The following is a 16,943-nucleotide window of genomic DNA, read 5'->3' on the forward strand; positions in this document are numbered from 1 at the left end:
AAAGGGATATTGATGACTGAGGATGGGGGGTTAATGGTTAATGATGAAGGGACATTGTGATGATGAGGACGGAATGGTGATAGTGATGAAGGGTACATGTTGACAGGGGGGTTATGGGGAGAGAATGAATGAGAAAGAGCACAGAGAATGTGCTTGGGGCAAGTTACATGTAAAATGAAGTAGAGGATTGAGGTGAAGATAGAGAAGAGTTAGGATGGCAAATGCAGTGGATGTAATGTCTGCAAGAGCAATGAGCTGTGTTTAAAGAGGGTGGGAGCAATGTGCATTTATAAGTGGATATTATATAAAAGTGTTTTAAACTTTTCATATCTCTAGCTTGCTCCTAGATTAAAAAAAAAAAATATGAACCCTGTGTAAAGGAAAGGACCTGCAGGTTTAATCAAACATGTGGAATGTTAAATTTACCCCTCTCAGATAAAGGTGAAAACCTATATTACAAATTGGTTTTCCTCGCTGACCCTTAAGGACACTGGAAACTACAAAGCACTATTGAGATCACATCCCACGAACTCTCCATCCTTTAAAAAAAATATTTTCTCTCTCCTTTTTCTATTGCCAGTAGTGCCTTGGCTTTTGTATTCACCATAGCGTTAGCGCTAGGAAATAGTTACATAGTAAAGATGCAAAAAAGGCACAGTTCAATCTTTCATACATTTTATTTCTGTTGATCCACAGGAAGGCAAAACAAAATACCAAGTGTGACAATTGCCAATCTAGCCTCAGAGGGAAAAATTCCTTCTTGACCCAAAAATAGCAATCAGCCCAGTAATTACTGCCAATTATAGCTACAGATACCATTTCTTGTAACAAAGGCACCCAATCCAATTGTTTGTCAATTGACATCACAACCTCATGTGGTAAGGAATACCAGTTACAATAAACAACTTCCTACAATGAAGACCCTTTCCTAGGATGACTACTTGTACTCTTATTTCTCTTTGTATTGACTTGAATATATTTATACATACTAATTAGGTAACCTCTAAGGAGCATTTTCTCCAAAGTAATCAAGCTTAGTTATTATATTGTAATTGCATTATGTTTGCATTATATGCATTTTCCCTCTTTTATGAATCCAAAGATCGTATTCACCTTTGGATCTCTGGACTGTATTCTGTTACATAGTGCTTTTTTCTCAGTTTTTCCCTATTGTATTCCATTTAATGAACAAAGATGCCCTATTTATTACTGATGATGTCTACAGACGTAGACCATCCAACTTGTTCAATATTATAAGCTATAGGATGTCCTACTGGTCAGGCCCCAGATATACTTTTGCTGTTGAATAGCCTGGGGATAATACACCCACTCCCCTTCTTTTGTTTTTTCTTTGACTTCCAGACTCTCTCTCTCACCATGTTTTCTCAAGCTATATCACCCAAACAATGAACATACGCCCCTATGGTTTTGAACATAGCAGGTAGGAACTGTTGACCTTTGAGCTTGGAAAATTCTCAAGGCCATCATCAGAATTAATTCCTTTCTCTGTTCCTTATTCCCTGTCATATTCCCTTTCCTCAATATAACCTCTAACCTCTCAAGCTATCAATGAAATTGTCTGCTCGCACCACAGGTTGAAACTTGCAGTCAATTGAACTGCAAATACTTCGTCTTCTTTGCTTACACTTCAAACGAATACACAGATATCACTATCCTAGAGTATGCACTTTATACCACTGTTGCCCTTTGCTGATGCTGTTCAATGCTGACATCACCTTAGACAGTGTTGCTCAAAAACATTAGAATTGTCTTGGTAAAGGAAGCTCCTGTCAAAAGTGCTCAACCATCACCTAGCTTTCAGAGTGCCTTTGGTCTCTTTTGCAGCGATGCTAGCCTTTATTAAAGGAAACAAGGACAGTCAAGCATTTTTATACATGACCCTTACCATGCTGGGATGTCATTTAATTAATGTATGCGTCACAACTGTGTGGAAGCTCTTAATTTCAATGTATTTGTTGTCTCTAATTTACGTAGGTGTTTATGTCTATTACTTGTAGTATAATATAACATATTATACTGTTGTCATGTGGGACTGATTGTAATTAAGCAAATAGGTGCTTTATCTACTCTGGATTAATTAAAATATTTGTATTGTTTTCACATCTGTATATATATGCCTTCATGTCTGAGTTATTATAGTTTTGCCTAGTTTAAAAGTTACTGAAACAGAAAAAATGAACACTATTGATACAATCTCAAGAGAATATGAGAAAAAGTGTCTGACTATATTGTATGCATGATACAAAGCTCATTGTTATGCAGGTGCTGCACTACCAGGAGTGCTAGTTTGGTTCTACAAAGTCTTCTATGACTGAGAGGAATTTAAAACAATGGATTTAAGCAAGTACTGTAGTTCATGAATGATAGATAAATATTAGCAAAAGTGCTATAGTGAAGAGGGAAATGAATAATTTATTTGTTTAATTTCATGCTGAGACGTGGTTCTGCTAACAATGAAATCTCTACATTATAATAGTAAAGGTCAGTGTGAAATGTCAGAGGTAATTTACATGAACACGCATAAGCTAAATAACAGACGTTAGTGACATAACTGTCTTTGGGATTTGTCAGCTCCTCTTGATTGTCACAGCTTAACAGCGAGCAGCTTCAAGACAAATAATAGAACTTATACGAAGTGCAAGTAGTGCCTATTTATGGCTCTCTACAGCCAGAGGCATCTCCAACATGTGCCTTTTTCTTATTTTTTCTGCTTACCATTTTCTACTCCTACTTAATTTTCATACACGTCTGCAGGCTAACCAAAAACTGTTCACACTCTAGGTAAACTTCATTGTCTCCATGAGAAGTTTTTTTGAGTGTGGTCCCTACAACGTGCATTATTATACCAAAATTGAGACAATTAGGGGTATATTCAATTAGCCACGTTACTCGCAAAAGTAACGCAACGTTAAAAGTATTACCGTTATTACGGTAATTCTAACCCGGATTTCAGGTCGCAGCTCCCTGAGCTGCGAGCAGAAAGCCGGAGTTAAAGGTACCGTAATAACGGTAATGACGCCCACTACTACCGTAATAACGGTAATATTGTGCAAGCCGTGTTACTTTTGACAGTAACGTGGCCAATTGAATATGCCCCTTAAGTTCAATAGTGTTGTCATTCCCTAAAGAAGTAACATACCCAATTGTAAAAATAAATAAAAACATCTCTCTTCATACCTCATTTATTCCCCACACACTAGAATCAAACACCATCCTTGGATCCTAGATCTACTAACACATGCAAATTTCAGCTCCCCCTGATTCAAATGCTCTCAAACACACATTTCTTCTACACACAGAGACTTGGGGCTAGATTTACTAAGCTGCGGGTTTGAAAAAGTAGGGATGTTGCCTATAGCAACCAATCAGATTCTAGCTTTCATTTATTTAGTACCTTCTACAAAATGACAGCTAGAATCTGATTGGTTGCTATAGGCAACATCCCCACTTTTTCAAACCCGCAGCTTAGTAAATCTAGCCCTTGGTGATATATTTATTAAACTGCGGGTTTGAAAAAGTGGAGATATTGCCTATAGCAACCAATCAGATTCTCATTTTCATTTTACGAAATAACAGCTAGAATATGATTGGTTGCTATAGGCAACATCTCTACTTTTTCGAACCTACTGTTTAGTAATTATACTCCTTGATCTCTACCACACGGCAGAAAACATTTTGCTTCACTTAGCAGAGTCTGCACACATATTTTGTCTAGTGTTTCTCACCCATGAGCATGCATTTACATCTACCTACTTTCTGTAATAATCTTCCCAGTTCACTAGTTACTGTTTTGCACTGTGATGTTCCTTCTTAATGCTGTTCTCCTGCCACATTGCTCCTTAAGCGATACAAAGCTGATTCACCTAGGATCCTGTACAAGCTCATGCTCACTACACCAGTGAAGGAATACAGGAGGCTCCGAGCCTGCACCTGTGACCACCAGCTCATTGCTGGTTTATGCCTCATTAGTCCCAGCTCTTGATATTTGCTTTATGTCTCATTGAGCTCAACCCACAGGTGGGTGAAGCTTGCCAGGTCATATAACAAAGAACAAGACTGAAGGAACAACATGCAATATGAGCCACATTGTCTCCTTTCTTTCCTGTGGGAAAGAGTCGTGTGATTTCTGCATTCTTCATTAAAACAAATTAAGGAAAACAAAGTGTTTGTCTATGTTTGGTTCCAGATTCTCTATCATGGGGCACATTAAAAACAACAAGCACAGCAGATTGAAAGGTGGAAAACACTCTGCACAATTGTGTTGTGTCTGTCCCAGCCTTACACCTAACTTTCAAGAGTTGGTAGAAAATGTGGTCACGCAGAAGTCACAATGAATTATCAGTTTTGTTTATTAAAGCTTGTAACACTTATCTTACTTTAAAATGTCTGCAGATATTATTGTGGATTGGTGTCTCATATTTGATTAAAAATATAGTATTAAATTATCCCTGTGATTAAGGGCAATGTGCAGCCCTTTTGAAAGTAAAAGGGCCTCTCTTGAAGAGTATCAGGTTGGCCATCACTGTACTATATCCCTCTCTATTTCTACACTAAGTTATTGTGCATCTGACAATTATTCGTCACAAGGATACAGGACTCTATGACAATGATGAATGTACAACATGTATATCCACTGTGTGCAACTGCATGATTTAATCATAAAATTAAGTTGGGAAATTCTCAATAATATGCTCTGCTGTGATTACTAAATATTTAAATCTTATTTAAAAAAATCAATAAAAAGGTCAATTTGGTGACTAGTTAAAGAGCATGTAATGCCAGTGTTTCCCATTGATATATATCACATGTTGAGTATTACTAAGTTGAATAAAATACATGAAATAGTTATTTATATTTAACTAAATATGTACAGCATACTCTCACTCCTCCGAAGCAGGCTGCCATGTTAGGAGGTAGGTTCTTCTCCAACATAGCAGACATATAGTGACAGACAGCTTGGCAAACTATCTGTGAAAAATACAATGCACCACTTTTATGAAGCACACTGTAGGGCTGAGAGCGTAAACTGCTCTTCAAAATGCAAAGGCAAAAAAAGGATATTTCTGCTCAATGCAAAGCCAGGTGCAAAAGAGATGCCTCTCATCAGGTATATGCACCTAGTGAACGCCTACTCTCAGAAAAAAAGATAGATAAATGTAAATCAAAAAGGTAATAAAAAAAGAAATATAATTTAAAACATATTAATTCCCCTTGGCCAATACTTAGTTGAATCAGTTATGGCAGCTTTTTGGATAAGTCTCTATTACCTTTGAACACCGAGATGGTGTTCCTCCTTGCAAAATTGCTCAAGTTGGGTAAGAAATCCCCAAATTGAGCTTATTGCGAGATTGTGCTCTGGATGTGTCCAAAATGTGCATCATTCATCTTCCCATTGAGCCTGACAACATTGCCAGTCCCTACCACTGTTGGACATCCCCATAACATGATGCTACCACTGCCATGCTTGGTGAGTATGGTGTAAACTGGCTCATATTCATTGTTTGATCTGCATTACACATACCTCTTGGCATTCCATTTTAGTCTTAAAAGACCAAATTTTCTTTGACCCCTGTACAGTATCTTCCATTGCAACAACTGACTTCTTTAGCTTGTTCAATATCTCAGCTGGCCTCACAATAGCTTCTCTGATAAGTGTATTTTTGTCTGGGAAGGCAGCCTGATTTATGCAGTGTCTAGTGTCATATCTTTCAGTTCTGTAAAATTGAAAGCCCTGAGCTGCAAGAATGTCCAATGCTTTTGCAGTAGCCTTGAATCATTCCCCAGATTTGCACCCCTCTATAATCATATCTCTGACTTGTTTGGAAACCAGTCATCATCATTTTAAAGCTTCCTTTTTTAATCACTACCATGCTATATAGGATATTCAAATTTGATTTTAGTCCCCAAGAAACAGTTTTTGCATTGAGGAGCTAACATTACAAGCTGCTTAATGTTAATACACAAATTAAGTTTCAATTTGAGTTCCATATTGGTGATAATTTTTGGTAAAAGGATTTGGTTGAGCCCTAAACTATGCATTTTGTGCAACCCTACATTTTAGGTGGTCTAGGAGTGCTCATTGAACACACTACTCTATGAGGTTACTAATGAGTGTTCAGGTGAATCCTGTCTCATTAATCAGCTTCCTGATATAACCTTGCCTTTGTGTTGGTTGGACCTTGGGGGGTACTATCTGGTTCCAAAGTAGGAGATAACACATACGCAGGTTGTGCTTTATGTTCATCCTTATCAGACTTCCATGACAGATATAGCAGTTTGGTTCCCACACAAGGCAGCAGTCCAGAGAAAAGTCCACAGGAGCTGAGTAGCCGGGGAAGTGTCCTAGTATACATATATCAGGGCACACACAGGAGAGTCACCCGCAGGGCCGGTTTTGTGCCAAAAACGCTGGATTACTAAATGGAGTGGATTGCTAGCTTTTAGAGTTCTCTGAAGTTCTATTATGCAAGGGAATCCATGTCCTTGATATTTGCCGCTGAGATTCTCCAACATCTTACTGAAGGTTTACAGGAGCAAGGACTGAGTCGTGTGATGGTGTTGGAAATACAATGGGAGTATATTTTCCTCCCAAATGTATTATTTTCCTTGCCTTTTATTGGTTTATTAGTTGTGTGAGTGTTTGGGTTTAAATGTGCCGTCCACTAAAGGCTTAACTTTTGCTGTAGTATTTCTAATTTCTTTTCATCAAGTGAACTCTTCTACTTGGATCATGGGAACACTTAAAATAATCAGGCACAAACTTAAGTTAAGATTACAGAGAAAAGGACTCCTATATTATTTGTACCAGGTGACACAAACTAAAGATAATTCTGTTTCTGAGTTTTTTAGTAAGCGATATTCAAGATTTTATTTTACTATCTGCCCTACAAAAGACATAGTTAGTAGTAAAGGCCATTTTAACAATGCCCTTATTATTAATACATTATTTTATTTTTTTGCCCAATTTTGTACAAAAGCCTACTAAGTGTGCCCTTTTTGTTCCCCAATTTCATTATTTTATTTGAAGAATACTTCAAAATATCAAGGCTAACAGTAAATTTGGGAAACATCTTCCCTGTTGTTAAATCAAATGACAGCTTCTTTTCAATTTACATGGATAGGTAAGGCAATAGTTTATCTAGGCACTCTAAAAGATGGTTTTTCCCATATGGTTAATTTAAAGGAGTTATAATATATATTAAGATAAAAAAAATGTACATAAAGGCTTTCTCACTATGTCAAAAACAAAACTCATCATCTACACCAATTCCATAGTCACCAACCCACCAATCACCATGACACCACAACCTTGTCCGCCATGGCCACTGCATTAATGCCATCCTTGACTCCATTCTCTCAACTCCTCACATACAATCTCTGTCACAGTCCTTTAGCCTCGACCTTCGCAACATTGTCAGACTTTGTCTCTCACCCTAAACACAACAGAAATCCATGTCGGAAATCACATCTCACACCTTGACTGCTGCAACCTCCTCCCAACTAGCATTCCTTTCACCTACCTATCCCTTCATCATGTCCTAAATGGAAAGAGGAAGAATAGTCCCCCTTCGACTACTGCTACCTCCTACTGTCATTCTTTCTACCTCCTGCTGTCATTATTTGTACACTAGCTCTCCATACTCTCACCTTCACACGGTCAAGGTCACTACCGAACTATGGAACTTCCTGCAATGCCAGTCCAGACTCTCCTCCAACCTTCAAAGTTTTAAGCACTACCTCAAAACCCATATATTTACCATACCCTACCAAAATCTCACCTGACATCACCCACACTGTGCATTGCTTGCTCTTGCACCTGACAATACACACACTGTGCACTGTTTGCTGCTGCTTCAACCCCACATACACCCTCTTCCCTTATGTTTGGTGCTGCAGAGTATTATGCCACCATACAAATAAATGTTTAACAATAAGAATTATGTGACAGCGCCATTTAAAGTACCAACATTATTCTTTTCAGATAAGACCTTCCTAATATGTGTGCTGAAAACTGTCCCCCTCCTCCTCTCCCCTTCCATACAAAAGCTAAAAGCATTTTACTTTCGTATTAAAAATTTGTTTAGAGGGCAGGATGGTGGGAGGGAGAAGAGAAGGGGAGACAGAGAAGGGACCACCGGGGAACACTTATGGTTGCCTACTGTGTATAAATATATTTCCCCATAAAATATTTTTTTATCTTTTCTCCTGGTGGTGCAAGCAAACCGTTTCCTATTTCCAGGTGAGTCCAAGAACTGAATAACTCCTCTGATAGTCGGCGCATATAAATGAAACACAACTTAACTTGAATTGAATTTTACCCAAAGCAAGAAACATTGAGGTTAGTGTCTCTAAAAACTTTCCCCAGCCCATTATTTAATAAATTATCAACATGTTTTTAAAGCCTGGGGGTAGATTTACTAAAATGTATAAAAAAGAAAAGTGGAGGTTTTGCCCTTAGCAACCAATTAGATTCTATCACTTTCAAGATGATAGCTAGAATCTGATTAGATGCTGTGGGCAACACCTCAATATTTCCTTTTTAGATGTCTTAGTAAATTTACCCCTTGATCCAGATATTCAATATCTTGGCTAGTACATATTGCAAGTTAAGATAGTCGTGTTCTCTTGTTTGTACTGTGATCATTGATCTTTATAGAGAGATGGACTGATTGTACACAAGATGAACAAAATTAGTGAAATAAACCACTTTAACAACAAGTATTAAAAAAAGACCTGTCACCAGTTTGCTTTTTTTTTATTTAGATTTCCGTATGGACTAATGGAATGTTTCAGAAAAAATCTTCCTGTCTTATCCACACAGGAAAGGTTGTAGTAAATAGCGGACAGATAATGATAATACCTAGACTGGGAAAAACTATGTTCTCCAACAAAACAGCTCTCTCTAGACCAATGATGAAACGTATTATTCTATCATCACTTATATATATATATATAGCGCCAGCTATAATGGGTAATAAAAACAGAGAGGTAAGAGGGCCCTGCTCGCAAGCTCACAATCGATAGCACAATGGAGGTCTCATACATGTGGTCAAGTTCCATATATTGCATAATGGTCCAGCCAGAATGTAGAGTTAAAGAGTGCCATATGATCCAGTCACATAGCAATGTTGGTCAGAGGCTTGTAGCCTTGTGTGTACTTTGTAAAGGGTGGAAAAAGGGTAACCTAGGGGGGTTAAGAGGGTAGTTGAGGAATATTATAAGCTTCCCTGAAGAGGTGGGGTTTCAGAGAACAATTGAAAGTTTGAAGACAAGAGGAAAGTCTTATTGTACGAGGGAGGGAATCCCACAAAGTGGGTGCAGTCTGAGAAAGACCTGTAACTGGGAATGAAAGTATGTAATGACAGTGGATGAGAGACGCAGATCATGTGCAGAACAGGGGTGTGGAGTTAGTAGATATTTTGAGACGTATGTCTCAAATATATGTAGGTTCAGTTTTGTTGATGGCCTTGTATGTTAGTAGAAGTATTTTATATTGGATTCAGTTAAAAAACACGTAACAAATGTAGAGTCTGAGAAAGGGGCTCAGGAGAGGAAGAAAGATTTACAAGGAACATTAATCTTGCCGCTGTGTGCAAAATAGATCGTAGTGGTGAGAGTCTGATTCAGGGAAGACCAGTTCTATGTCGGTGTACCTTATATCATTGAATGCTGAATTGCATGTGGGGGAATTGAACTGACATTAGCAACATGGATGCTCTATTATTATGGTAGATTTGTAAGGAGCCAGCGTTCCGCAGTGCCGTACAGTAATACAGTAGTAGTATAAGGTAGACAAAATAAATGCTGAAATGAAAACAAAAGGTATGAAGGCCCTGCTCATTTGAGCGCTTCGACTCTACATGGAAGTGGGCACAGCTGAAACAAGAAGAGTGAGTGGAGATTGGGACGCTTGTGAGGGTGCATTAGTGAGTAGTATATTCAAGGATAAATTGAGTTCTAAAATAAGAAAAAATTACCAGACATTTACTCCAGGAGAACATTTTTTTTAGATTATGGGATTATTCAATTGAGCGCGATGTGTCTCCGGAACAGTCCACGGAGAGAAATCGAGGCAATGCCAGGCAAAAAATCTTCAGTCACTTTTCCCCGATCTCCATAGGAGTGTGCAGATAGTGATTGGGCATTCCTTACTGTAATGGGCAGCAGTGTTCGAAGCCACACTGTGGTGATATCTGGCGGCAACTCGGGCTGAATCGAATCTGTCCCTATGGGGCATATTCAATTGTTTAGTTTCCCTGTGGCGTTAAAACTATTACCGGTATTACGGTAATAGTAAGCTGGATTTCAGCTCGCGGCTCAGGGAGCTGCGAGCTGAAATCCAGCAAGAAAAGTACTGTAATACCGGTATTTACGTGCACTATTACCGTAATGACGGTAATAGTACGTGCGCCGCGAGATTTTTGGCTATAACGCCAACAATTGAATATGACCCTATGGGGTATATTCAATTGTTGCGTAAACGCCAAAAATCTCGCGCTCCGCGCACTATTACCATTATTACGGTAATAATGCGCGTAAAAAACTTTATTACGGTAGTTTTCTCGCTGGATTTCAGCTCGCAGCTTCCTGAGCCGCGAGCTGAAATCCAGCTTACTATTAATACCGGTAATAGTTTTAACGCCGCGGAAAATGGCGAGAAATTAATATGCCCCTATGTGTTGTTTTAAATGATTCCATGAAAAAAAAACCCACATTTCTACTTCGGTGTTTGCGAAAACACTCTGACCTTATAACACTATGGTGTGTTGAAATTGTATTTTTGAACTAAACAGATTTGCTGAGAATACTAATAATGCCTCCTGTTAAGAAGCAGTGCAGGGACAGCTTTTTGTGCTACACGGGTTTACAAGACGCTTCGTTAAAACTTTAATATGCTTTTGCTAGGGGAGAGGGGTAAGTTAATGTGTGTTTGAGGGACGTCATAGGTTAAGATTTATTTCCCCCAATCCTGGAATATTCGCCCACATTTTCACCTGTGTCCTGCCTACCTCTTGGGAGTTGGAGAAGTCCCTTTCAGTCACGAGGAGCTGCAGAGAAAAGTACGAGAAGGGACAAATCACTTCCTAGTTCCTCGGGGAGGACAGTGACGTGACCGGGGATGGCCGGCTATACGGAACCGGGAACACAGTGGCTGTTACACATGGGCAACCTTAGTCAGACATAATACCTGGCGCGGTGCTACCAGTCAGCACGCTATATGCTATCAATTGTTCTGCTGTGGTAGCCAGTCTAACTAACAACCGTCAAAACATTGCGAGTAGCCAATCACAAAGCGTCTCTCTAACGATAACACTGTGGTAACAGATAACATCTGCGTTGCTATTTGTTGAATTTAGAACAGATGTCTTTATTGGCTGCCGGTACATCAGGGAAGTGTACGGTTACCATAGAACCGCATTCATCTTCCGGAAGTAAGTGTTGTGTCAGTTACACGGTGCCCCCATCCAGCCCTGTGCCGGCTCACAGACGGCACAAGCGCCAGGTATGCTCTTTACTTCATGTGCTCCTAGGTCGCTGCTCGCCTGTGTGCACGCTCTGCTGTCCCGTGAATAAGTCTTCTATTACCCAGGGGCACTATGCTTCTGGGCAGCAGTATCTGTGCCCATTGAAGGAGCCTGTAGCTCTCCTGATATTGTGTAACTGCAATCAGTATGCCTTGCTGGTCATATGGGGCATAATTGTATTGCAATCGTGCTTAGGTCAGGTTTAGCAGTGTATGATGCAAGTCTGCACTTCCATTAACTGCTTAGATCAAAATGAAGTGAAATGCGGCTTGACAACTGGTGTAGAACTACAAGCCCCAGCAGATCCTGCCAGGCAAGCATGTAATAGCACATGTTGTGATGTATAGTTCCACAATAGTTGCAGTGGGCCGCTGATTAGCCATGTAAATCCAGACACATGAATTACAAAGTCTGTTTGTCTGCACAGCTATTAGTGCAAACTTGTAAGATTTAGACATAATACCCACTGACATTTTTTGGTCTTTTGTCTTTATTGATTAAAAAAAAAAAAAAAAAGCTAGTAAAAATGTTTTTCTTATATTCAGTCTCTAATTAAATATACTTGTTTTTAAATGTCTAACAAAGAGCAAGTTTTCCTCTTTTAGCCAAATGCTGTGGCAAACACAAATGTAAACGCTTTGTAACACCAAGAGGGATATATCCATATTGCATTCCCAATAAGCTGAATGGGCTTTTTCAGTTTTGTTGGACGCAATGAAATGAAACACATTTCCAAAAACTGTGAAACAGCGGAGATTAAACTAATGTTAAAAATACAAATGAGTATGGTCCCATTGAATATAATGAATTTTACACATCCCTCTATATGCTTGACCTGGCATTGAAATGCTAATTAACTGCATTATTTTAACACTAATGAGTGCAAGGCCTTAAATTGACTTAAGAAAGTTTTTTTCTCCGATTACACTTACAGCCTGGAACTTTTATTTTTTAGAATATGAATTTTCATTTGAGTCGCACATTCATCTTCACAAAGTCACCCCACAAAAAAAGATGATGGTAAACTATAAACTAAATTAAATATTGATCAGCCTCTGAAATTTATGTCCTCTCATCATTTTCACTCCAGTTGTCTTCCCTCGTTAGCCTTACTAACAATTCCATGGTCACGTTTTTCCACATTTTTAATGTTTATGTATTCTTGAGCTTACTTAATATGTACAGTTCATATCTCCTTAAAATCAAATATACTTACCGTTCAATTGAGACCAATTCCTTTCCTCTCTCTTTTCCGATTCACCCAATTATTATTCTAGAAAAATCGGCTAAATATGTTTAAAAAAAGAAAGAACTGTGGTCATATATGACAGCCAGTGGTCTGTTTGGAGAATTCTCCATTAAACTTTGAACACAAAGATGGAGTAATATTTGCCCATTCTTCCTGCCAGAGGGAGTGTAAAGCAGATGACCATTCCCAGTACCTTCATTTTCTTTAGAAAGAGGCCCACATTTGAACTGCACTGGCGACTTCCCAGTAATCTGTATGTAAGCTTCAGTATCCCCTCCATTCACCTGTCAGTTGTAGGATGGAAACTTAGGCTGGGTACACACTACAGAAATGTTCTCCTTATTTGTTATCTATAACGATTTTAACAACTGATTTAAAAAAAAAAAAAAGTCCTGATCAGCATGCCGATTTATGTGTACACATTACACATGTTTTATAAGATTTACCTTCAGATCTGTGCTCTACCTCTGTCATAACCATGACTCTATGGAGATGCTGATTGTGAGTGCATATACACTGCAGAATTGGAACAATATCGTTCCATCGTTGAACAAGATTTTTTTGTTTGGTTTAAAAATGAAATGATATGATGTGCTTTGGAACAATAATCTTTCATCGTTGCAGTGCACACACTAATGCAATATCAGGCTGAACAGTCGTTTATTGGGCGATTGGCCCGATAAGCGGCTGAAAACCCTTTAGTGTGTACCCAGCCATATGTCAAAAATTATGTGGAAGTAGCTTAGGTGTGATGCTCTGGTGCATGTCTATACACTACCCACGTGCTGCAAGAGAGTATAATATATAGCTTGTATTATTATTATTTTCATTTTCTACAAAAAATTATATATGAATAGTGTTATGGATAACTCTAAATTGTCACAACTATTTGTTAAATATAACCTAGTTACTCTGTAGCCAGAAAAAAAATCAGACGGTGAAGCATATGGAAATTTCAGTACGGAAACAGCATATGTACATATATAACATATTATATGGGAATACCATCTGTGTGTGTCCTGGGGGTAAATGTATCCAGCTGCGGGTTTGAAAAAGTGGAGATGTTGCCTGTAGCAGCCAATTAGATATAAAGATATACAGGGCTTTCTCACCTCCCCTCTCTCTTTTTGCTGATAACACTTCTCTCTCCCTCAAGTTCGCTGCCTAAGGGTCATCCTTGACTCCTCTGTCTCCTTCAAACCTCACATTCAGTCCCTTTCCAAAACCTGCCACTTCCACCTCCAAAATATAGCAGGTCTGTCCCTTTCTCACTATGGAGCCTTTCAAAAGTCTTATTTATATTCTCTTATAATCCTTCACAGCTATAATCTTCTCCTCTCTGGCCTAGTCAAGTCCCACCTTATTTTTAGCTTCCACCGCTCTGTTTCTGCTGTCCCTCTTTGCTAGTTGCCACACTGGCCTCCTGTGGCCTACAGATTTTAATTTAGACTCCTCGTCCTCACCTGCAAAACCCTCAGCCAAGCCTCCCTCTTCCACATCTCCAACCTCCCCTCCCCCTCACTACTGCATTTATTTCCTTTCTTCCCACTCCTGTCTCCAGAACTTTGCCCAAGTGCTATGATTCCTAGTATGAACTCCAGGGAAAATGAAAGTGTCTTAAAACAAAGTGTGTTTATTAAGCCAGATACACATGAAAAGACAATAGCTACAGAAAACCTGTAAGAAGCAACTCCATTCAGAAAAGTTATGTTTCAAACATATGAATAGAAAGATTAATCCATAGCAACACCAGTTCCAGGATATGAAGGGTTAACTGCAGCACAATCTAGCAGATCTACCAGGTTTGAGCCATGGGTGCAGGGAAAGATCAATAGTTTATTTTATTGCAACAACAGATTCAAGGTTGGGTGTAATGCCAGTTGTGGAGATGGGGTTGGAGAGCAACATTGTACAAAGGATGGTGCAGAAGCCAGATCAAGCTGTAAATCTGGATGGTGAAACAGTGTAATCACAGATAAGTTCAATGACACAGACGCAAAGGTCAAACTAGAGCAGCATCAAAGACAAACAATAAACTGCAAGAAGCAATCTTTTGGGCAGGTATATAAAGCAGTGGAATAGGTGTAGGTACTGATCAGAGAAATAGGTTAACACCTGCAGGTGGAATGTTCAAAGGTAAAACGGCAGTACCTCTGTTGGGAAAGAGGTACTACAAGCCAGATACAAAATACTGGCAGAGTCCTAACACTAGGCTGCTCCTCTCCTGTGGGATGATCTCATGCTCGATCAGATTAGTCTCCTCCTATCAGTCTTCTTTGCCTCTGCTATCACCTCCACTTTCTTACACGGTTCCACTCTATTGTGTTTTCTCCTTTCCTTTAGATTGTAAGCTCTCACAAGCAGAGCCCTATTTCTTTGTGTTGTCCATCTACAACTGCAATCACCCTCTGTACCTCTAGGCCTGCTTCTCTAGCCCTGTTTTCTTAAGCCCAAGGGGTATATTTACTAAAGTGTGGGTTTGAAAAAGTGGAGATGTTGCCTATAGCAATCAATCAGAATCTAGTTATCATTTATTTAGTACATTCTACAAAATGACGGCTAGAATCTGATTGGTTGCTATAGGCAACATCTCCACATTTTCAAACCTGCAGTTTAGTAAATATCCTCCCAAGTCTTCTTCACGTTGGACATTACCTTCACTCTAACTCACTGTAGCATAAATAGCATGATCTGCATTACCAAGTTATCTGTGTCTGGTCTTTTTATTATGTTTAGTTTGACAATGTACTATGGATCGTGGCTGTCTGTTTATTGTATTCTGCTGTAAACGTCATGTATGGCAGACCTTTTGTGGCACCTTAAATATAAAAGCTAATAATAAATGCTGGACCAATCTGAAATCAGAATGTAGGAATGTTAGTGTCTGTTTATATTAAGCTGTGTGGTTGTAGGTCACTGTGTACATAGTGTGTATGGGTATGTGTGTGTGTGTGTGTGTATGTATGTATATATATATATATATATATATATATATATATATATATATATATATATATATATATATATCATTAGGAAGAGGGGCTAGAATAGAAATAGTGGCAGACTCGGATGTTCCAATGCATCCCAGGCTGTTTGAGCGCTCTGAGATAATTGATTTGTATGGCTGTGCTGTCTGCATCATTGACTCATTGCCTATTTTAGCGTTTGCTCACTTAGGTATTGTGCTTTGTATAGGTTAGGTTTCTCCCCATGTTTGACCAGGCTTTTTCTGACTATTCTGTCTTTGTTCATGGTTTGTGACCCCAACAGCCACATGACTATTCTTGCTATTTATATTACTGGTTCCTTTGTTTACCTGATATTTTCGTCTCTGCATAAGGATCTAGTATCTACTATACTCTTTGCACCAGCCTGAGCATAAACCTATATTATTAAACACAAGACCAGGGGACAACTGAGTACTGGTGAGCACAAAGCACTCTATGGGAAATAGAATCTGTGTGAGCAATGCCTTTTTTTTAATTATTAAGTTATTTTCCTATGTTTTAAATGTTTACAGTTTTCAAGTGTTCTGAGTATTATTATGACATAATAGTAACTTATATATAAACACATATACGGAGATACTATATATGTGCAGTATCACTTAATCTTAATAGTTAAGTAGGCCTGTTTTTGAAGATAAGCTTCTGGAACATTTAATAGCACTGAATGTGCTATTAAATGTTATTATAATCACAGAATGTTGTGAACTCTTATTGTGTTGACAATAGTAATTACTTGAAGGGAAAGCAAGTTATTACCATGTCTAACATTTTACAGTAATTATAGATGTGGGCTAAATAAAATGTTATACCTAATCCTTGAACTTTTTTTTAAAGTCATCAATTAGTTATTCTAATAATTTAATAATTGCATTATTAATGGCTACAATAAGGTAACATGTCCCAGCTGTATTATTTATTGATGCATTAATCAGGTCTGGACTGCTTTGTCTTATTAGGAGCTGTAATATGGAAACCCTTGAGATTGAGTTTCTTCGAGATCAAGGTAAGCAGCTAATGGTTAATACTTTCATTTATAGACTTCTACATCTGAATGTAGGGTAATTATATGGTAATCAGTGTAAATAAATATCCATGTTCCACCTAAAAAACCTTTAGTATAGCACTTAAAATAACACCATG

At 38.5% G+C, this 16,943-nt stretch overlaps 2 protein-coding genes across 5 annotated transcripts in view; one reads left to right on the forward strand and one right to left on the reverse strand.

The window, feature by feature from the left end:
- The window catches only part of C1H4orf33 (chromosome 1 C4orf33 homolog), a 120,304-nt gene extending 108,999 nt beyond the window's left edge, over positions 1–11,305 (reverse strand). Inside the window, exon 1 of one of the 4 annotated variants that reach the window (XM_075199856.1) lies at positions 11,016–11,303. The gene's annotated coding sequence lies outside the window, so the exon portion shown is untranslated. Of the gene's footprint in view, positions 1–11,015 lie in introns of all 4 variants that reach the window. The other 3 variants (XM_075199845.1, XM_075199867.1, XM_075199876.1) reach the window with 3 other exon arrangements.
- Positions 11,306–11,411: 106 nt separating this feature from the next.
- The window catches only part of SCLT1 (sodium channel and clathrin linker 1), a 94,188-nt gene continuing 88,656 nt past the window's right edge, over positions 11,412–16,943 (forward strand). The window contains exons 1-2 of the mRNA XM_075199888.1: positions 11,412–11,453; positions 16,760–16,806. Of these exons, the coding sequence (XP_075055989.1) occupies positions 16,770–16,806 (37 nt within the window). The 5' untranslated portion in view covers positions 11,412–11,453; positions 16,760–16,769. The remainder of the gene's footprint in view (positions 11,454–16,759; positions 16,807–16,943) is intronic.

Source organism: Mixophyes fleayi, chromosome 1 (genome assembly GCF_038048845.1).
Source record: "Mixophyes fleayi isolate aMixFle1 chromosome 1, aMixFle1.hap1, whole genome shotgun sequence".
In the NCBI taxonomy this organism is placed as follows: Eukaryota; Metazoa; Chordata; class Amphibia; order Anura; family Limnodynastidae; genus Mixophyes; species Mixophyes fleayi.